This window comes from Gymnodraco acuticeps, unplaced genomic scaffold (assembly GCF_902827175.1).
Source record: "Gymnodraco acuticeps unplaced genomic scaffold, fGymAcu1.1, whole genome shotgun sequence".
In the NCBI taxonomy this organism is placed as follows: Eukaryota; Metazoa; Chordata; class Actinopteri; order Perciformes; family Bathydraconidae; genus Gymnodraco; species Gymnodraco acuticeps.
In genome coordinates this window covers 492,472-516,005 of record NW_022989937.1, presented here as the reverse complement: position 1 = coordinate 516,005, position 23,534 = coordinate 492,472, and the positions used below count along the sequence as shown (strand labels likewise).

At 42.0% G+C, this 23,534-nt stretch overlaps 1 protein-coding gene across 2 annotated transcripts in view; it reads left to right on the top strand.

Annotated features, from left to right (window-relative positions):
* Positions 1-19,081, top strand: part of lingo2b (leucine rich repeat and Ig domain containing 2b) — a 66,382-nt gene extending 47,301 nt beyond the window's left edge. Inside the window, exons 1-2 of one of the 2 annotated variants that reach the window (XM_034210078.1) lie at positions 13,702-13,878; positions 15,757-19,081. In XM_034210078.1, coding sequence (XP_034065969.1) covers positions 15,800-17,668 — 1,869 coding nt within the window. In that variant the 5' untranslated portion in view covers positions 13,702-13,878; positions 15,757-15,799 and the 3' untranslated portion in view covers positions 17,669-19,081. Of the gene's footprint in view, positions 1-13,701; positions 13,879-15,756 lie in introns of those variants that run through there. The other variant, XM_034210077.1, reaches the window with a different exon arrangement.
* The last annotated feature ends 4,453 nt before the right edge of the window (positions 19,082-23,534 follow it).

The window sequence follows — 23,534 nt, the reverse complement described above, 5'->3', positions numbered from 1 at the left end:
GGATGTTTAATAAGAAGGAGGGACTACTGTAAACTCATCTAGAGACTCTGCACCGTGCTCTGATGCTGTTGTGTTATGCTTTATGAACGTGGACAACAGAGAAACATATTCTTCATGACCAAAGTTGGAATTGAAAAAAAAAAGGAAAGTGAAACTTATGCTCGTCACCCTCTCCCTCCGGTCCACATTAATACAAATGATCCCAATACGTATGATTGTATGAAAATATCTTAAAATCAATACAAATGTATTTATTATAAACGTTAGTCCTTAACATCTATCACTCTGTATATCACCATTCAAACATCTTTTAAAAGTTGAACAAACTCCACACAGCTCAGTAAAGACTGTGAGATGTTGACTTTATTTGACCATTTCAGTAAAAACTAACGTTCATATTTCTCTTTTTGATTATAATACTGATGAACGTTCAGAAAAAAGCACTTTGGCAACTTACCACAAACGTTTTAAAATGCTTAATAAGCACCGTAACTTTCATGATATAATTTCTCGGTCATAATCGGTTGTTTCCGTGAACGGCCGACTGTTGAGTGACGGCAAATGCTGCGGCTGCAATGCATTGTGGGGCAGCATTTTCTCCTCTCCTTTCGGTTAGGGAGGTCCAGTGGTTCCTAAGCTAAAGGAGGTTATAAAGGAAGTTTGAAACCTCCTTTCCTTTCATTTGGAGAATTGGAACGGCACTTATCATGGCTGCCACTGAGGGACTTCCGGGTCATTTCACACCGTTAGGAAGGTTCCTAAGCTAAATGGACTATTGGAATGCAACCCAAGGCTGCTACCATAGCATCTTATCGTGTCAGTCACGTTCTTGCGAAACACATGAAGTCTTTCAAAGATGGCGAAGTTGTGAAAGAAGCATTCCTGGAGGCTGCTGACGCGCTTTTGGGGGACAGTAAAAATAACAGAAGCATTTCAACAGGTTTTTGATATAATAAAAACTCAAGTTAGATACCGTTATTAATCAGCTGTAAGTTTTAGTTTGTTTGAACTTATTCATTATAATTATTGTACAAAATGGTATAAGAATGCAAACATTCAGATCTGTTCTGTTTAAATTGATTATAGTCTATTATCAATTCAGGTTAAGAAACTAGTGTTGCTTGCATCCTATTTTAAAGGCATTTCTTTGTATACTCTACTAAAATGCAACAAAAAAAGGGTTTGATTCTATTAATTTTGTCTTTTTTATTGCACTTTGGCAGCAGATTCCTGTGTAGCTTCAGATCTGAGTTGTCTTATTAGTAAGCCTAATTTATACTTTTGTAGCAAAACTATTTTTTATATAATGGCAAAGAAAGGGTTCAGAGTCTTTTCTTTTTTTCCTGTGTCATATGTGGCAGCACTGTTCAATGTTTCTTGAAAACATTACCCACTGTAGTGTGACGTGTGAATAAACTCCAACTCTGTATCAACAACACTGTTGTGTAACTTCAGTTATATACTTGTATGTGTGTAGATTAGAAAGAGGTAAGAGAAAGCATCTGCAGTATTTTATGAAGTATTAATCGTACAGAGGTCAGTTTTATACAAGTAGAAGTGTGTATTTACCTGGCAGTAGGCTGTCAGTAATGGTTATGCCTCTCTATTTGGACTGGTAGATCTCGGCAGACTAGCAACTTTAAAAGTAGCTCTCGGTTCAAAAAAGGTTGGGCACCCCTGTTCTAGGCTGTTGCTTGGCGTGGTGAGAATATTGCTCCACTTTCTCCGGTCCCCGAGATTTGGCTTCCAGTAGCTCTGGAAAGCTTTCGCACCTGTGGCCACTAACGGTCATAATGTATCTGCTTTTGTTTCAAGACCCGCATCAGAAAGCTTTTAAATGGTGGTACTTTTCCAGTTGGTCTACCTGCTCTTCACGTAGCTCTGCATGTCGTCGTTTAGGTGCTTTTTTTTTTTCTGGAGATAGGCATTCCTCAATCCACTTCTCCATAGAAAGACCCCCCCGAGGTCGAAGTTAATCTTAAATGTTTCCATCTTATGCGTTGTAAAATTTTTTCGTAACGGAAGAAATGTAAATATATTTATAAAACTGACAAGTCAAATCAAGCAATCTGATTGGTCGATAGTGTTTTTGCAGACCTCTTTGATTACAGATATGAAAACATCGTTGCTTGCTTTAAAAGTAGCACAATTCATTATGTCAAACCTTGGAAAGTATCTAGATATCCCTGCCCTAATGCCAAAGGAACTGCACACTGAATATGTTTTGCCGTTTGATGTCTATGTCTGGACCGCTGCGTAAAAAGGAGGTTTTCTGCCCCGTTACTTCTCCGCTGCTTTCTTGTTCCAGTTTCAGCCCAACGGTATACTGTTTTTCTCAGACGCGGAGGGATACTGACTTGTTGTGAAAAGTAATTTACCCGTGGTATACGCTCAGTATATCACAGCTAAGAACCAATCAGATTTCTTGATTTGACTTGTCCGTTTTATAAATGGTAGTATAGGGTTGAATATTAAGCCAGAGCCTGCGGCTGGTTAGTTTATCTTAAACCCTGACAGCACAGTAAACCGTGAGCTTGATACTTGCCAATGTGCCTAAGAACACGACTACAGCTCACTAATTAACACATTGTATCTTGTTTGATAAATCCGTACAAAATTGATGTGGAAAAACAGGAATTGTGTAATTATAGGGGATTATGTGCGGGACTATTTCTTGGCCGGAGGCAGTGATTTGCTGCAAACAAGATATGATTTCGTTTTTGTGTGAGCTTTAGAGTTACTGGTAGGTTATATACAGTATTTATTATTTATATTTGAACCTTTGGATACAGCCAGGAGAGCTTTTTCCAACTTCCAATAATGTTAATTCAAATCAAATTTAGACAGAAGAAACAGACAGTGTACCAATAACTGATGTGTTGCACTCTTAAACGTGATTTTGCAATGGTAGGTTGAACTTAATTATTTTCAAAATCCCATATGTTCTATATAAGAGTCCAATAAAAAAAGGATATTGTATCATATCCGTTCATCTCCCCAATAATTGAATCCAGCTTGTTGTATTGACTTTTATCAAAGCTTCAATGAACAGAACACAGACACAAGAGGACAACATATCTCTTCTTAAAGTAAATACAAATGCCTTATTTATGAGGTTCCTTGCTGTTTTCAAATGAGAGCACTTTCCATTCTTCTTATTTCCTCCGAGAAACGTCTGTTGAATCTTAAAATCAAGGACGAACTTTAATCAATACTTGGGATCAATGTGGGCACCATATAATTGCAACAGGGCCCTACTAGGACAGTACAAATGCCTCCCTTGAGTTTTGCTTCGAACATAAAAATGTTGACAACAAGAGACCGTCTAACATCAGTGGGCTCCTTTTCCCCTTTAGATGTAAGTTAACACTTGACCTTTTCAGGCGACGCCTCTTCGCCTTTGTGGTTTGGCGTCATCTGAAATTGAAAGGGACATAGTTAAGAATGAAGCCAAGGGAGTTCTTTCACCTTCTGAAGAAAAAATGAATCATATGTTACATTAATCTTCTCTGGTTAAGTAAAACCTTGTATTTGGGCTATTTTTTTAATATGATTGTGAGTATTTCACACAAATGAAGATAATCCCAACCCCTACCCCAGTTTGCAGTACACATTGGAAGGCACTACAAACTTTGCAAATAAACGATAATGCAGTTTTGAAATAAATGACATGGAACTTGTCTGCACAAGATAACATTATAGGACTGGGTGCAGGAAAAGAAAACGCTGTTATATGCTATGACAAATCTTATTTTGGTGAATGGGAAAGAGGCCTATGAATCAGTGTGGTCGGTAGTACACATATACCATGAAAAATGGATGAGTTCTACCTCCCGAGACTAAAATTAGACAGGAACCTAATATGGCAAGTGTCCTTCAAGTAACACTGTGATTTATAAGCAACAACAAGACACACAGGGTGGGAAAAAATCTGCTATTAAAATGGAAACCTAAGCAGCCATTGAGATGAAGCATTGGCATCTTTTCAAGCAATCATTTCACAAATATGATTACTGTGTGACTGTTGTTCAATGACAACAGTGAAGTAGAATACACAATAGCAGAAAGGGATAAACGTACAATGTACTATGAATATTACATTTTCCGTTTTGCAAGCTTTAAATGTGAGTGTGTGCATGTTAATGTTTTGGGAAATATACTTAAGCAACTTAACTAATTAATTAATACGGAAAGACCTTAACGGACCTTTTTTTCATTCCTTTAAAAGCACCTGTGGGCAAAAGCCAATAATGAGTTGCTTACATTGAAAAGTGCAGGCTAAATGGCTTGTGAATAAATCAAATTGTTTAGGTAATGTGTGCATTGATGCAAATTAGAAGCTCACAAAATGGCCTGAAACGTCTTTTTTTTTTGGCTGACCATAAATTGCTTGTTATTAGTCATCTAGAATTAGGTGTCCAGGTTATGGTTAGGGTTGAGAAAAGAGCCACAATGCTTATAAGACCATTCACGCTAAATGCATTTGGTCAGTTCTCTAAAAGGCTGCATCAGCTCTAGATCTTTAAACCTATTTTTCTGGTAAAGTCTTAAATATTCGAAAGTATGAGATAACATGAGAATGAAATGACCAGACGTCAATACTGCTTGATTTCTAATGGCCATTTGTTGCCATTCTGACATTAACTTTAATTGGTCTGGATTGCATTACTTAATAGGTCTCCTTTTAGCTCTGTTTTTTACTCCACCAAGTTCTGATGGATATATTCAACCTAATATTGCAGTGCGCTTACATTGAATGTAGTGGAATGCCTGGTGCGTTTCATGCAGGGGCTGATAGGGATGTGGTTAACCTGTTGCGAACGTCTTACATTTTTTTGTCCTGGGAAGTGTTTTATAGTAGGTTTTTAGAGCTTTTTTGTTAGACCAACACTGATGAGAGCAGTCAAAACAAAACAAAAGGCAGAATTAAATCAACTAAAATGGCACTCAGAGTGCCATTTTTCACCAAGGCCAACGCATTCACATCTTCCTAGAATGGTCCCATTGCCGGGGGTTGGAAAGTCTTTCTTTCATTTGTAGTGTGTTCATGAGCTTTAAGTCATAATGTGATAGGGAGGCCTATATTATTGCTTTCACTGCTCAGATTAAATGTAATGTTTGCGTGTAAACTCATAGCAAAGGAAGTAAATAAGTTAAAATATGCAAACCAAATGTTCTTCAGACTTTCCGACAGGGGCGCATTCTCAAGGATTTTCCAGTTGTTAATTCATTCTTCAGATTATTCTGTCACCATATGAGGCAAGTGAAACAAAAATTGCACAAATCTAGCAAATGTTTATGTAATAGAAATGTGGGATCCGCTCCCATTTTTTATTGGGTTCTTTCTTGACCCATTCTACACCCTTCCATTATGTTTCATGAAAATTGTGCCAGTAGTTTTTCTGCGTACAGACAAACAGACACCCCAAGCAAAAATATAACCATCTTTGCTGGGATAAAAAATAACGTATATGCTTCAGAGAGCTAAGAACTGCATAGTAGATAAGTCTCTGTGGGGTTGTTACTACGAGTGACACCTTTCACATACATGACATGGTCATTTGATCTATTATAAATCTGAAAGCATTTGATTCCGACTTGCCATGTTGAAAGTGTCACAGAAAAGTCATACATTCTAAAGCAGTGAGATTGCCTCCACATAAAAGTGACCTGGGTGCTTATTCAGATTTGAGCACATATGTAACGAAAACCACATTCAAAAGGAATTGAGATTGCCATGAGATTGACATTTGAATTGAAACAGACAATAAATGAAAATATGGCACATGCTGCTGTGATATAATTCCTCTGGTGGAGGAGCGTTATGTTCACATTATTCATGTCTTAACAGCATGGAGGCTCGGTTACAGAATGTTTGTGCTTTTTGTTTCAGTTCTGGTGGCTCGAGTTTAGAAGCACTATGCAGTCCCTCCCTGCGTCTATCAGTATGAGCAAACACTGACTAAGTATTAACAGGACTAAATCCAGAGACTGCAGGGTAAAGCAACCTCCCTGGTGAGCCCGCAGCACAGCAGACGAACAACAAGCCACATGGTGGAAGACAGGATACGCTGCTGATGGCTCAACAAGGCAGCGCTTCAGAGGAAACATGGCCAGTGGTGCAGAAAGGAGCTGCTTAATTGGCAGAGTTTGAATGCACAAGCACTAATTAGCCGCGAGGAACAAGATTCTACTTCCGATTCCCAACAGCATTCTGAAAAAGACATTTCGTACTCTGTAGGGTGGTCAGTAAGCAGAGTTCTATTATTCCCAGAATATAAATTTGGTTGGCATTTGTTATGCATACACAGTGAATTGTCATTAACCAGAGCACAAGCACAGAACTAAATATTAGGGATGCTTGTGCTTTTGCACAATCCACATCTCAATGGTCTCACATCTTGAAAGACATGCAGTTCTCATTCTCTACATCCTCTGTGTAATGGTATGGACATAATTAAAAAGGGCAATCAACAGGGATTTGCTTTGTTCCATCAGACGACTGTATGAATATAATATGTAACTCTCATGTTTCGTTAATGCAGCGTATCACAACCAACAAGGTTCCCTTTTGAATAAGCATCAAATCACATGTAAGACACCGCTAGTGAATTGTAAACACAGTTTGCACGCATGTTCCTTTGCGCAACAACACGCAGACGCAAAATTGATTGGTTTTAACAATGTTTCCTTTCAGGTAAATTATCATGCAGAGTATGTCATGTTATATGCTCAAACTGCAGCAATTATTGCCTTCTCATGTGAAATAATTCCATTATTCATGCCAGTATGATATCTGGAAATGAGCAAAGGCCCATGTTAAATATTTCAAGAGAAAAAAGCAGGAAGAATGAATACTGTGCACTTAATACCAATATACAGTGACAAATTACATTTAAAATAAATACATGGTTCTTTTGTCCTAAAACTGAATAAACAATTGTGGTATTGAGTAAGATTTATGTTGAGAAAAATAACAATGGCTTTTTCCAAAGAGGCGGAGTGTAAATTATTTGCATCCATGTAAGTGAACTCAAAGCCTGATATTGGTGAGACTGTGCAAAGACAAAGGAGGATTTATAGTAGAGATTGTTATGCACAGTCAGCACACAAAAGCCTTTAATGTTGCATACCCTGACCACATATATTTTTTGCTAAAACATTAGCTTAAACCACACATATTTGGCTATGATAATAACGTTAACTTAAACCACACATATTGTGTTAACTATGCTAATAACGTGATCTTAAACAACACATTATGTTAACTTTGCTAATAACATTAGCTTAAACCACACATATTTGGCTATGATAATAACGTTAGCTTAAACCACACATATTGTGTTAACTATGCTAATAACGTTATCTTAAACCACACATATTATGTTAACTTTGCTAATAACATTAGCTTAAACCACACATATTTGGCTATGATAATAACGTTAGCTTAAACCACACATTGTGTTAACTATGCTAATAACGTCAGCTTAAACCCCAAATATTGGGGTAACTTTGAAAAAAAGTTAGCTTTGACAATGCGGCACTGGCTCAGTATGTAGGGAAATGGCCTTGGAACCAAAGGGTCGCCAGTTTTTGTTGAGTGTGAACTGATAGCTGGAGGGATGCCAGTTCACCTTCTGGGCACTGCCGAGGTGCTCTTCAGCAAGGCCGAACCCCTAACTGCTCCCTAGCGCCAGACTGGCAGCCTCTTTGCTCTGGCACCACAAATATTAGGCTTAATTTGCTAATAACATTAGCTTAAACCACACATTTTAGGCCAACTTTGCTTATAACGTTAGCTTAAACCACACATATTGGGGCTTGCTAATAACGTTAGCTTAAAGTTGTGGTATTGCAGATGCTGCTTCTCACAAAGATACAACACAAAGCATTGATTTAATGGACATCGGAGAGAAAAAATAAAAGTGTCAGGCACAAATTGTCAATAAGTCATTATTAATTCATACATAATTATATGGCGATCAATGCTGTAATTTGGCGTAATTTAAAATATTAATTGTAACAGTTCAATTAAGTCCTCCTCAGTTTCAAATAAATTTGCTCTGCTCCTGTCACAGGCAGTAGATGTTAAAAGTGGGGTGATAATGAACAGGATTTTAATAGTGCTCATCTTCACAGATTAAAACCAACATGTGCACCGCAGCGTTGCTTGAGATCTCCTTGGAAGAGCTGAAATCACTCTCTCAAGCTTTACTCGGTTAAATTCACATTCGAAATCAGAGTCAAGTCGTGCAAACAAGGGTTTTATCTAATCTCGTCGGCATGGCTTTCCTCATTGCTTCGCGTATATCTGCTCTCTCTCATATGCCGCTCTCTTTATTCTTCCCTCTCCCTGACTCTAACAGTGACTCATGCATCAGCCTATACAGCTCCTTTTTCAGCCGTCAGATTTTCTACAGTTTCACTGACTCTAATCCAATTCAGAACCAAATCCCAAAACGCTCAATCCTGTAGGCTGCCCTTCTCAATGACCCTCTCTCACCATTACCATTTACCTAGAGTTCTGCTGGATCTTGAATGTTTTCAATCTTGGCCATGACACGGTTGGCTCCGAGTGTTTCTAAAAATATGCCTGGGGTCCAATAGTTGAGAAATGGCCACGTCAAGTGAATTATATTTATATGGCCCAATATAACAAATTTGCCTCAGGGCGTTTTACATTCTGTGAGCACCCTGTGTCCATTACAGAATTTATACATTTCGTTTTTTCAAGCAAATTGATTAGAGGGGTGCCTTTTAGAATGTTTAAAACCCAGAAATTATTCAATTAGTTAGCATTTTACAACTTCCGGTTCCCTCTTCTTCAAGCTGGCATTTTGGTTTGTGTTTTTCGTAAAACTCTCTATGAGGATGATTGTGTAATTTAATCCAGCAGACACTTAACAATTGAGCCAAGATAGGCTGATATTGCTTTTTGACATTACTTAAAAATACACCAAATACATTATAAATGTCACGGTTTGTGCAGGAAGTAGGACCCAAATGCAGATTAAAGTAACAAAAACTAGCTCCTTTATTTCAAGGCTCAACTATAACAAATACAGAACAGAACACTCACCGCAGACCAAGTCAAAACACAAGACGAACCGACAAAGACCTCCAACGGGACAGGACATCGGGTTGGGATTTGAGAAGGGACTAGGGAAGGGACTAAAGGAGGGACTGGAGATGGGACTAGAGAGGGGACCAGAGAGGGGACTAGAGAGGGACTAGAGGAGGGACTAAAGGAGGGAACTGGAGGAGGGACTAGAGGAGTGACTAGAGGAGGAACTAGAGAAGGGAACTCGAGAGGGGACTCGCAAGGGGAACTAGAGGAGGGACTAAAGGAGGGACTAGAGGGGGGACTAAAGGAGGGAACTCGAGAGGGAACTCGAGAGGGGACTCGAGAGGGGACTCGAGAGGGAACTGGAGAGGGAACTTGAGAGGGGACCCGAGAGGGAACTGGAGAGGGGACTCGGGTAGGAACTTGAGAGGGGACTTGAGAGGGGACTCGAGAGGGGACTCGAGAGGGGACTCGAGAGGGGACTCGAGAGGGGACTCGAGAGGGAACTTGTGTCGGTCGGTACGCCGACAGGACATGGGGAGCTGGCGTCGTCTGGGGAGCCAGCAGGAGACGAGGTGCTGGAGTCGGCCGGTACGCCGACAAGACTCGGGGAGCTGGCGTCGCCTGGGGAGCCAGCAGAAGACAAGGTGCTGGAGTCGGCCGGTATGCCGACAAGACTCGGGGAGCTGGCGTCGGCTGGGGAGCCAGCCCTGTAGCCGAAACTGGAGTCGAGCCCATGGCTTCCGGGGCCGGTACTGAAGCCGGAACCATGGCTGCTGGGGCCGGAACCATGGCTGCGGGGGTCGGAATTTAAGCCAGAATCATGGCTGTAAGGTCCGGTTCTGGAGCCGGAAACATGGCTGTAAGGTCCGGTTCTGGAGCCGGAAACATGGCTGTAAGGTCCGGTTCTGGAGCCGGAAACATGGCTGTAAGGTCCGGTTCTGGAGCCGGAAACATGACTGCTGGGCAAGGAACCGGAACACGGATCCATGGCTGTGTGGGGTGGTACTGGAGCACGGTACCATGGCTATGTGGGATGGTACTGGAGCACGGAACCATGGCGGTTGGGGCCTGTAATGGAGCCGGAACCATGGCTGCTGGGGCTCGGGCTGCTAGCCTGGCCTTGCGACGACTCCTCTTAGCAGCCTCCTGAATACTCCGTGGACCTCCATAAGCCTGACGAGTTCCGGAATACGACTCCTGGACAGGAGCAGGAACTGGGGCAGAAGCACTGGCTGACTCCAGACGGACCACACCGAGACGTTTGTAGTCAGCAGGCTGGAAATCACACACCCAGAGGAAGTTCAAAATCCAGCCAGGCAAGAACTTCACCAAGTCTGGTTTCTCCATAGCCAACCGGTGCGCCTCTACCAGAGCGGCCTCCCTCTGCCGAACACTGGACGCTCCACTCCACCAATCACAGCAGCAAGCCAAACCAAAGGAAAAATGCTATAGCTCCACCTCAAATATCTGCTGGGTCCATTTCTGGTCGGTTCGTTCTGTCACGGTTTGTGCAGGAAGCAGGACCCAAATGCAGATTAAAGTGACAAAAACTAGCTCCTTTATTTCAAGGCTCAACTATAACAAATACAGAACAGACCACTCACCGCAGACCAAGTCAAAACACAAGACGAACCGACAAAGACAGACGGAAAAACCAGAACTTAAATACACCCAGGACTAATCAAACAAACACGAGACAGGTGAGGAGGTAGGAGAAAACACAGAGGCACCAGGTGAACACAATCGGGTAATCAGGGAGGGAAAACAGACAGAAAGCAACAGGCAGGAAACGGGGGTGAACAATTTACAAAATAAAACAGGAAACCCAAAGATAGAAAAAGACAAGACAAAACAACAACACAGACAGATCGTGACAATAAAGGTATTTTAAACCCATATGAGTGTCTGTATGAGTAGAATTCTCAAAAAAAACATAATCTCAACTGATATTCTTTTGATAATGTATGTAATAGCTAATGTAAATTTGTTTTACTTCAGTTCACTGAGCTTCCCCTGAAACTGCTTGAAGCCCTCCTGGGGATGCCTGCCTCACACATTGAAAACATCTGTCACATCTATAAATAATTCATACAAAGTTGAAAGTTCCATCAATATATGTTGCCAACATAAAATATAACAAGAACTGTATCACCTTTACCCCTATAAAGTTGATATTGCACACAGCCTTTAATATTATCTCATCTTACACAAAGTGAGTGACATTAGCTCATAGGTATTTCTGTCCATCGAGAGAATATAAGACTGGGAGGAGAGGGAAATATATAGTTTGCTCATAGTGTATTGCATTGATGACATCCTGTATTTTTGTCAGCCGATCAAAAAAATAAATAACAAATAAGCTCTGTGGCAAACACACATTTATGATACCTACACATTTGGTTCAGCAGGATATTCTCCACTTATTAACACCACTTTGGGATTTTTAAAGTGGTTATGCAAAAGGCAGAAGTAGAAAGCTAGTTAAGCTATTAACAAACTACATCACGTTGCATGGCTGCGCGTAGTAGTTTTATGTAGTCACTTTTCAGCAACTGTTGTTTTCATGACAAATAGAATATTCAGACATTTGCAAGTGGGGTAATTACTGACATATTTTAAGTGGTTGAACAAAACATGAAAAGGAGTCATTCCTGCACCACTCCAAAGCAACATTCTACACTATGTTCACCGGCTAAATTCTAAGTGAATATGGTAGCTTGCACCGTGTAGTGCCAGACAGGTAGCACACAGTGGGTTAGTGAGCACTGACATGTCCTTTTATACAGGAAGTTAGATAATATGTATTACTATGACCAAAACCTTTCATATTGCACACAGTATTTGCCTTTATTGTCCAAAAGAATATTGGTTCAGCTCTCAAAAGTCATTTTTAATACCTGTAAATGTGCCATTAAATGTAATTTCCTGGTTTAATGACCACAAATCAATGAGATCACAGAGTACAAATTGGGCTTTCTTGGTCCCTTATTGTTTATTACATTTGGAACAACCTTTCCATTAAACCTGAACGCACTGCTTTATTTCTCCCTACTCCCTAACAATTGAATTAGATTTTTACATTACATTACATTGCATTTAGCTGACGCTTTTATCCAAAGCGACTTACAATAAGTGCGTTCGACCAACAAGATACAAACTTGAAGAAAACCGAATCATATAAGTACATCAGGTTTCATAGAGCTAAAACATTTCAAGTGCTACTCAACTGGCTTTAGATAAGCCGGTCCTTTATTAGTATATAAGTGCTTTGTTAGCAATTCTATCGCTCGAAGTGGAGTCGAAAGAGATGAGCTTTCAGTCTGCGCCGGAAGATGTGCAAGATTTCCACCTGCTTTTCACCCCCTCCTTAATCTGCCATTCCCAGAGAGATTGTTTTAGCTCTGTTTAGCTGGAAAAACCGAAACCTCGTTAAACAAATCTCTAGCAAACTCTGAACAGGTGCTACACAATACAAAATAAATTATAATCTGCAGAAGCCACCGTTCTTTGCCAGCTAGCTATGTTTATGGATTTTCTTTTCACTTACCACCATTGTCAAACTGCTTCTTCTTGGATGTTTTCTTTCATTATGGATTCTTTGAAACACCATTCTGCCATAAAGGATCACATACTATCATATCATAAAACAGTCTGTCAACCCCTATCAGCTGTCCATTCAGGCATTCTGTGGTGGGAGAAAATGTCTTATAGGCAAATAATGAAAACCTGAAAATAAAGAAAAAGGGTTCTGTATGCCAGATATGGATTGGGACATCAAACAGACTGCTGGTCTCAAGCAGAATCAAAGCTACATCATTGTTCAAGGCGGTGCTGAAATAATATTTTAATCCATGATTTACAGTCTTGGGGAATCATCTTTATTTGATCAGTTTCTGCACTGACACCTGTTGATCATGAAATGCTGAACATGTTTTAAGAGGAGCTCTACATCTCTGTAAAAACAAATACATTTGTGTCTGTAAGAGAACTCTTGGTCTTTTAGGATTTCCCACCAGAAAAAGCAAAAGAAACACAAGGATAGGTATTTTTCCTGGGTATTTTTCTGATATGAGCATAAATATGTTACAGAGAGGTTACACCAACTGAGCCATGGTAAGAATTCATGTTTCCTGACACACAACTCTCCGACAGATCACCAAGACCAGTTCCCCCACCAGACAACTGGACTGTAATTATTGAACAGGGAGGCAGCGAGGAACAGAGGCTGACGGGTAAAGGCAGACAGATAAATACAAAAAGACAGAATGGGGCTTGTGGACGGATAACAAGGTAGACAGACAGAGATAGTTACCAGAGACGCAGATGGATGGGCAACAAGACAGCTCGACAAATAGCGAGGCGTCCAGAATGACAGATTGGAAACACCTTAAACTAGCCTGCTATACCAATGACACTGAATTTCCAGGGATGTATTCAATTTGTTAGTTTTCTCAATGCGCAGACTAATAATATGAACAAATGTCACGCTCCTGGCTATTTCTTCCCATTTCCCATTAATGTGATTGGCAGACTACAGAGCGGATGGGAGTAAGGGTTTGTAGTTGCTGTGGCAACGGCCTGCTCTTTGTTAAAGGCTACATTCCTGGCATCTGATGTTTCTGCGCTGCGATCGATAGAAAAGCCAGCCTGCAGGGACTGATGAGCGGACTGCAGCTTTTGCCAGGCCAGACAGGAGCGGGGAGGGAAAAGGAGTTAGGTGGAAGATGTGTGAACAGGAGGACGGAGAGATAAAACAGCGATAGGAAGAAAGAGGGGAGATATGGAGATGCGTGCTGTGCTGCCGCGGAGGGGTGAGTGCTGTGGGAAACAGAAAAGAGTGTGTGTGCTCTCCTTCTGCCTCATCTCAGCTATTTTCCGAATGTCACTCACCTCACTATCAAAGTAAGGTATGTGTCTGTCTGTGCGCTCATCATCTGCTTACCCTGGCTGGATTTTGCTTTGCAGTGATTGACAGAGCTCTGAAGGCAGTCAAAAGCTTTTCAAAGGGCACCTTTCATATTTCTAGCATTTTTCTTTTTCGCCTTTATGATGTGCATTCAGATATCTAATCAAAGATAGTCATTAGCTGAATGCAGATACTACTGGTGATGAGGCAATTATGGTCAGCCTAACTGTCTACACAGTTGTCAATTCAACAACCTGTGGCTGTTAGAGGTGTTTTTCTGTCAAGGTCTGTGTCTTTTCAAGCTGTTAGGAGACATGAGTCTCGGAGAACATAAGGCTTTACAGTTGAACCATGCATCCCTCCTCTAATTAACCCTGTCGTTATCTTCTCTTCCCGTAAAACCCCTGTGTATTGAGACTGGCATTGGAGAAAATGAACGAAATGTAATGGAGAAAGAAAACCCTCACAAATCAATCAAACAAACAAAAAACCCACCATTTCTTTCCTACAATCCTAGCAAACTTTTTTCTAAAATACCGTACAACTTATAAAGACAAAACAATAGGTGTCAGATTTATTTTATTTCTTGGTTTTCACGTATCCTGTTATGTAAAGCAGATAATGCTGCCATACCAATATGTTTTTTATAATAATGAGCTGACAGTGTGCCGAGAGTGTGTGTGCTTCAGAGACAAGCAGTGACTGCAGTGATGTTACTCTGCCCTACCCTATAGACTGGGATTCAAGCCTGCAAGTAATGCACAAACATTCAAAAGCAAATGTCTTTATCATAACATTGCTTTGAAAAAGCTGGGACATTTCAGGAATAAAGGTAGCACTTCAAAATGCAACAACTGAGATATTTAAAAAAGCAGTAATTTGCAATTACAAACAGAAACAGATCATTAAAGCAATGAAGCAAATAGAAAACAGCTGTGGGGATTATGTAAATGTGTTATTTCCCATGATCATTGTGCTCATTGCTTGGTGTTATATGGATCTTTAAAACGTAGATATTATGCATTCTCTACATAGAAATGATGTACATTTAAATGCCAGAATTTAGTAACTATAGAAATCAGTGTACTCAATGTATCAATGAGCCTGTGAAATGACTTTTTGAAGATAGTATATATTGTAAAAGAGATCGTTGATCTCAATGGTATTTTTACCTGGATAAATAAAGGCTACAAACAAACAAACTAACATATTGTTGCCATTCTGGGGTTATGTGAGCAATTACTGCTTGAAACTCATGGAGACAAACAAGCTGCCACATCATTATGTTGATTTTATGTTTTGGTTAAAACAATTGCAATACAGTCCATTCAACACAACACCCCCTCAGACACACATACTGTGTACAGTATACTCACCATTACCATTGATGCAAGTAATTCACATGCAGCAACACCAAATCCACATGGACATTTAGCCTCACTGCACTCTAACAAGGGTCATTTCTCGCCATCAGGCTGAAACATCGACCATCCGCGTGAAACATCCCCAGTTAGCCTGCAACCTTTTCTGTTAACACAGTGTTGAACGTTCACATTTTTCCACAGATGAAATTTCTCTTGCTGTGTCTTACTCGGCTGCTAGTTTAATTGTATCATATCCACCTTGCCAGGAAAAAGGACAGTTCATTAAGGGAGAAAGTACATGGCAGTTTAAAGAGACCTAAAGAGTAAAAGGTTGAGCTTGTAAAAAGGCGGGGGGCAAAGACGTGAAGTCCATGTGAGTGGGAGTATTCTAACACATGTTCTTGTCTTCTGTCTTGCAGAGCTTGTTCGTGATGGTGCCTTGTATGGACAAAAAGCTGTGCCATGACAGAGGGCAACGCGGGTAAAAGAGACATGCGACACCCAGCCCTGAACCACTGCCACCTCTTCCTGGGCGGGGCCTTGCTGCTTCTGCTGGCCAGCCCGGCTCTGAGCTGCCCCGCCCGATGTGAGTGCTCTGCCCAAAGCAAGTCGGTTAGTTGCCACCGAAAGCGTCTGCCCACCATCCCTGAAGGCATCCCCATTGAGACGCGCGTCCTAGACCTCAGTAAGAACAAGCTACGTATCATCACGCCGGACAACTTCTCCTCATTCCAGCAGCTGGAGGACCTGGACCTAAGCGACAATCTTATCAGCGTGGTCGAGCCCGGCTCATTTCGTTCACAGCTTTCTCTCCGCTCGCTCAACTTTCGCAGTAATTTAATTCAGCTGGTTCCTGCGGGCGTGTTGTCAGGCCTGACCAACCTCACCCGCCTTGACCTCAGCCACAACCGCCTGGTGGTTCTTCTGGATCATGCCTTTCAAGATCTGCGCAGGATGGCGTCCCTAGAGGTGGGTGACAACGAACTGGTTTTCATCTCTCAGCGGGCCTTTACAGGCTTACTTGGACTCCAAAGTCTGACCCTGGAACGTTCCAATCTGACAGTGGTTCCTACTGATGCTCTGGCACATCTGCACAGCCTGGTTGAACTGCGTTTGCGCTACTTGAGCATTAGTTTTCTAAAGCCTTTTTCTTTTAAGAGGTTATCACGGCTCCGCCGACTAGAGATTGATTACTGGCCCTGGCTGGAAACACTGCCTCCCCTTTCACTGCATGGCCTCAACCTCACAATGTTGGGCATAACCAACACTAACCTGTCTGCCTTCCCCGGCGCGGCACTGCGCAACCTGCCCTACCTCACACATCTTAACCTGTCCTACAGCCGCATCCAGCACATCCATCATGGAGAGCTGGGCCCACTACCACACCTGGTAGAGCTCCACCTCCAAGGGGCTCAGCTGATTTCTATTGAGCCCTTTGCATTTGTGGGCCTTAAATCTTTGCAACTTCTGGATGTGTCACAGAACCGCCTGGACTCTCTGGAGAGTGGAGTGTTTGCCTCACCAGACAGCCTCCAGAGGCTCTGTCTGGGAGGAAACCCATTAATGTGCGACTGCAGATTGCTTTGGCTCCTCAATAGCCATAAGCCCCCCTCTCTGCAGATTCTGGATGTGCAGCCAGAGTGCAGCGGCCCTGAGCATCTCCTGGGGAAACCTCTCCGTGACCTCAAGGAGCCTCTGGTCTCCAGATACATGACCTGCACCAAACCACGAATTGGACCCAACACGACCCAGCTGCTGATGGCTGATGAGGGTCAGCCTGCCCGCCTGAACTGCAGGGCAGAGGGAGCGCCTCGGCCCTCGGTGGTATGGATTTCACCTCACAGACGCTACATCACAACCAAGAGCATTGGCAGGGTGGAAGTCCAACCAGATGGTACCCTGGAGATCAAGGCAGCGGAACTGCATGACAGCGGGGTGTACTTGTGTATTGCCAGTAACCCTGCTGGCAATGCTAGCCTGTCGGCCTCTTTAGCTGTGAAGAGCCTGGGACTTGCGGACAGATCTCACTATACTAACAGGAGCTCAAACTATCTGTCAGACTCTAATAGCACATGGGGGAATGGGACAGTACTGTACAACATGACAGTCCCTATAGACCTTAAGACTATCATTATATCTACCGCGATGGGCTGCCTGTCTTTCTTAGGTGTGGTCATTTTCTGCTTCCTGATTCTGTTTATCTGGAGTCGAGGAAAAGGACGACATAAGAGCAACTTTGATATAGAGTATGTCCCTCGCAAGTCAAATGGGGCAGCAGCAGAAGTGACAGAAACAAGTGGCCCACGACGGGTAAACATGAAAATGATTTGAAAAAGATGCAGACTGATGCATATGATGGCATAGTCAACTGCAAAGTGCACACACATCAACTGACAAACAAAAGTGATACTGATATAGTGGGTGTCAATATGACAGTGATCTAGTGATAAAGTGGGCATGTGAATATAAAAGTGATATATGAAACCGTGGACGTGTTTATTTGAAATAATGTTCTCATTGAATATATACTATAACCAACATATCAATATGAGAGTGATATAGTGCTGCAATAGGCATGTGTTTCAGTGGTGATGTAATGAGTAATGATGTTGTCGACTCACCGTGACATCAAGGTGAAGAAGGGAGCCGCTGGGACTGACGGGACATCTTGGCGTGGCAATCATCGCTGCAACATGTCAGGACTAAATTGTGTAATACCCATCTTAGCTGCAGTATGAAAGGTGTGTGCTATGTTCATGTATGAGTGTGTGCGTGTATGTGCGAGTGCATCAGTGTGCGCATGTTGCATTTGTGCGTTTCTTTGTGCATGTGCACGCATTGCCTTTCTCGTTGGACGGAACAATGAAAAAGAATGATCGGGTCCAATGCATTTTCCCAGGCCTTTGTTCTTGTTCGGTCATTGTAACAACAGTATTGTCACTGTTGAGTTAAACAGAGGTCTATCTATGTTTGTATGCAAAATCACAGTTATTATATTGAAGAGAAATGCTGCATCAATTTTGAAATAGGTCATTGTCCCCCTTGGAATGACTCAGATTTTTATAAACTCAAGGAAATGTTAAACACACTCACAGTAGTTACAATGTCAAGTCTGAGCTTTTTGTCTTTATCATAGAGCTCACTTACCAGCAACACTAGACTCTTTTCCTGAGAAATGGTAGTGGTCAGTGTTGTTATTACTCTGGAAAAGCTTCCAGCTACAGAAATGGGATGTTAAACCCATTTTATAACATTATAAATCATGGGCAGATTTTCCTGCCAGGAAAATCCCTTGATATGATATAAAAGAGTCGCTCGCCAGACACAATGGTGAAGATTTACTGGCCAGTGCCCTCTTTTGGACAAGGTAAAGTTGAGCTTCGTAGATTTATGGGTTGAGTTTCCCCCCTCTCACATTTTTCTTTAATCGCACCACTTCAAGCTAGTGTGGCCGGATTCTTCCCTAGGGCACCATGGGGTAGTGGGTATTTAATAGATGGCAATTTGAAAGTTGTAGTGGAATCTTGTATTGTTTAGTTCTTCTGTTGAAAATGTTTTAAATGTAAAAAAAACACAAAAAAACAGTAAAACCAATTAAGGGCAATTCTTTGTAATGCAGGGACGTGGGTGTTAACTTGTGTGATCCTGTTGTGATAAAATGTTCAAGGTTGTATAATTGTTTTCATATGACAAATGTATGGGTATATTTTCAAAAGGAAATAAATCTTAATCATACCCCTAAAATTGGACTTCCAATGTTCTGACTTTACAAACATTTTTCCTTTTAAAATCCTTTTCTAGTCCAAATTCCTTTTCCCGAAGTTGATTTTCTTTTAAACCATTTTTTAAATCATGTTAACAATTACATTTTGTGTCACAAGTTTTCCAAGCTTATTTTTGCTATGTTCATCATGTCATATAGTAAATATTCTGTTGTATCTACCCAACACGTCTGTCCTTTTTACTCTACTTTAATATAACAGGGACAATTTGATTTGTAAATTGCTTATTTCTTCTTGCTTTTTAGCAGCCTTACTTGACAGCCCAGCCTGCCTTCTGCCTTGTCTTCAAGATGAATGACAACCACTTTGGGAATTTGAATTTTTTCAATCTTATCTCAAATATAATCATGCTTACACGCTCAACTAAGTTTATGGACATGCCCAACATTAATCCTGCTAACATCAGCATGTTAATATTGTCACCATGAGCATGTCAGTATGCTGACGTAAGCATGAAGTACTGCTGTGCATTATTAGTCTTGCAGAGAAGTGCTAGCTGCATGTGGTTCTCTGAAGGGTCAAAAGTGTACTGAACACTGTTAGCCATTAGCTTGGCTGTAGACTGTGGAAACAAAAGACTTCCTGTCTCAAAACAAACCTCTCTGTTCACTTACAGTGTGGGCTATGTCTCTTGGTTTTGGCTTAAGTGGAGCATCTTCTCACACATAACAAAGTCATGACAGTTCTGACACATTCTTGATCGTGTTTTTCATATCAAAGTTGCTACAGTTATTAGCAAGTCCTGATTTGATTGTGCATCACACTTCCATGTGGTCCAGGTGGGAAGTAAAAAAAGTGGACTCCAAAGAACTTTTTTGCTGTTCACACTGATCAGAAACCATAAAAACTGGGACACATTGAGGGAAATGTCACAATTGGGACTTTTGATTTAGCATGTAGGCTATGTAGCCTAAATAGCCTATAAGAAAGTGAAACATAGGCCTACCACATAACAGGACCTGACACTTAGGCTGCAGCCACACGGAGACGATACGGGTCGTATCCGCTACAGTTCTCTACATGTATCATATAGATGGTTCGGCCACACAAGGCCGACAGGGAAACGCAGAAACGATAACGATAACGGGTCCCAAGGTGGGTAGATCTGCAGACACAACGCTCTGGGGGGCCAAACGGCTCCGTGATTACGCCCTATACGATCATTTCCTGATAACGAAAATACTGACAGGCTGTCAGGAGAGGGGGAGGAAAAGAGAGACTCCGTATATTATTCTTATATTATTATATAGAGTCGTTATTTGTTTTAAAGCTCAATAAATAACAAAGAAGACCTTTGACCGGTACTTTTATAATTTTGACCGGAAGATTTTAACTTTAACGGACATGTTGACCGGCGGAACAAAATTATAACGGAAACTCTGCCGCACGGTTCCCTCGTCCTTTGGAAGAGGCGGAGAGGTGGGTGTTTTTCATCTGCTGGTGGACTACCGGGGAGATTTACAGCAGGAGCACACGCTTGCCTCGGGGAGGGAGAAAAAGAGCCAGAGCCCTGGCCCCTGCCTCTCCCCACCTCTGCTGCTAAATCCACGAGAGGGGTCTGCCTGCAGACCTCCACTCTCAGGACAGTTCCGGTGCAGACCTCCACTCTCAGGACACCTCCACTGTCAGTACAGGAAGTGACAATTCTGACGTGTGCTAGCTAATAGTGATGCTAATGATAGCTAATTCCTAATAGTAGTAGGCTATGTGTGTCGTTTGTACAGTGCTACTTATATGTTATGTAAAGCCTGCATACTTATATGTGTTTTATTTCTGTATTGTTACAGTTTTACAAAGTAAAAGAAGAACAGTAAAGTCAAGAAAGAAAACCTTGCATCTTTATTGGAGGACTTTTAAATGTTAGCTAACTGTCTAGCTACGCATAGGGATACACGCTGTAAGGGCAGAACAGTTCAATCAATCTAAGTGATGAAAAGTGATACTGTACTGATATTAACTACAATACAAGGTGTTCCTATCTATATACGGCAAAAATTGTCAAAATCCGTTAATATATGGATGAGTGGGGAGGGGGGGGGGGGCTGGACACAGGCCGTGGGGGGACACCCGAGACCGGGCAATGTCCCCGGTAGAAACCGGGTGCAATAGATAAAACCGGGGAAAATAGGGGGGAAAGTGAAAAAAGGTGTCCGAAAATAGGCACTCGTGAGCAGTGTTGGAATAACACGTTACAAAGTAACTCGTTACTGTAACGCCGTTATTTTTGGTTGTAACTAGTACTCTAACGCATTACTTTTTAAATTCAGTAACTCAGTTACCGTTACTACATGGTGCGTTACTCCGTTACTGCGTTAGTTTTTTTTATATAGTCAACAGCCAGGCGAACAGAGATGAGAACTGTACTTAAGTACAGTACTTGAGTAAATGTACTTCCTGTGTCACATGCGGAGACGGGCTGTGGGCGTGTTTGTGTTGTTTACTAACAAGACTATCATGGCGGCGGCGGAGCTCAAGTCTAGTTTCTCCACCTGGAGATATTCTCACTATTTCACTTTTGTCGAGCACAAAGAAAAGAACGTTTTAGTTAAATGTAAGTTGTGTCTTGGCAGGTCAAAGATCCTATCTACTGCCCAAACCAGTCATTCAAATCTCTTAAAACATCTGCAAAAACAACATGCTGGGACGAAGCTAGTAACTAAGACCACAGAGACTCAGCCGACGCCACTCCACCTCCACCTAAGCAACAGCGGCTGGATTTTAACCAAGGGACTGCTGGCCAGGGAAAAGTCGATAAAGCCATTGCACGGTATGTTGTAGAACACATGCAGGCTATTGCTACAGTGGAGTCACCCGCTTTCAGGGAGCTAGTTAGCATGATAGCATGTCCGGGCGGCACACGGCATATGGGACGGAAAACTTTTTCCAACTACCTGGAGAAAGAATATACAAAAATGGAAAGCCAGCTAATATCGATGCAATCCAGATTGCATATAATGCATGTCAAGTTGATCAACAGATTGTATTATTCTCCAATGCAATAACAGTACTGAAATGAAGAGGCGCATTCACACTGCGGTACTTTTCCCACAAAGGTTCATGTGAACTTAGTTCATGTGAACTCTTTTATCGCGTTCACACCAAAAAAAGCCGGTACTAAAATTAGTTAATGTGAACCTTTTTACCCCCACGAAACTAGCAGGGACTTTCGAGCGGCTCTTTTGTGAGAAAAGAGCTACATTTCTGATTGGCTGGAAGGATTGCAAACCACGCCCCGCAAAACTCCCAAAAAGTTTTGTGAAGCCGCCATTTTATTATCCTTCCATTAGCATTATTAGCATTAGCATTAGCCCAGCGCAGAAACGCAGAGAGACTAACTTATGGCAACACAAAATAAAACATGGGAGTGGTGGAGATGAGGAGGTGTCGGCGTTCTGGCGATTTACTCGGAAGGCTTCAGTAGAAGCTGCTGGGACTCCCAGCAGCTTCTACTGAAGCCAGTCCCTAACTCCGGGGACTTCCAGGTGGGGACTTTGGGCGGCAGTATACTCCGTGAAGTGGTTTGCGGCCTGCCAGTAAACCCAAAGCAGAAGAAGAACAAGTGACGTCAGCGGCTTCATTTGCCTAATCCACCCCCTGGGACTTTGTCCAGTGTGAACGCGATCTGTACTTAGTTCATGCGAACTAAAGAGTTCACATGAACCTTTGTGGGAAAAGTACCGCAGTGTGAATGCGCCTAAGGCTATAAGGGCATTAATGGGAGCCTTTTTGTTAAGTAACTAAAACGTTACTTTTCACAATAACGCATTACTTTTTTGTGTAAGTAACTAGTACAGTAACTGAGTTAATTTTGAAATGAAGTAACTAGTAATGGTAACTAGTTACTGGTTTTCAGTAACTAGCACAACACTGCTCGTGAGGCGGGCAGAGTTCCCTGTCAACTCCCGTTACATTCCTCCATGGTGTCATTTGAGCGAAAAACTTTGACGAGAACCAGGCTGGGGGGGGTCAAAAGGGCTTGACCAAGGCCGACCCAAAGTGCACAGTGGACGGACTCATCACCTCCGTGATGAGTCTCCATTGTGATTTGAAAAATTCCATCAAACGAGTCCTTCGGTGGGCGGGAAAAAAAACGTGTTCGTCAGAATCTTCACTTCCTGTACTGACAGTGGAGGTGTCCTGAGAATGCAGCCTGCACCGGAACTGTCCTGAGAGTGGAGGTCTGCAGGCAGGCTCCCATGAAATCCACCGCGGAGAATAAACAGAAGGGCAACCATGGCAACCATGCCTGCTCGTGAAGTCTTCTTCGCTGCTTTTGGTGTATTTTGTGGCAGAACAGCGCTACTTACAGGCCCGGCATATGTACTAAAGCGTCTCCAGCGGGTCGAGTGGTCTCGTGTGGACGGACACGTTTCTAGTGCCGATTGCGTGTGGACGGAATACTTTTTTGATATTGA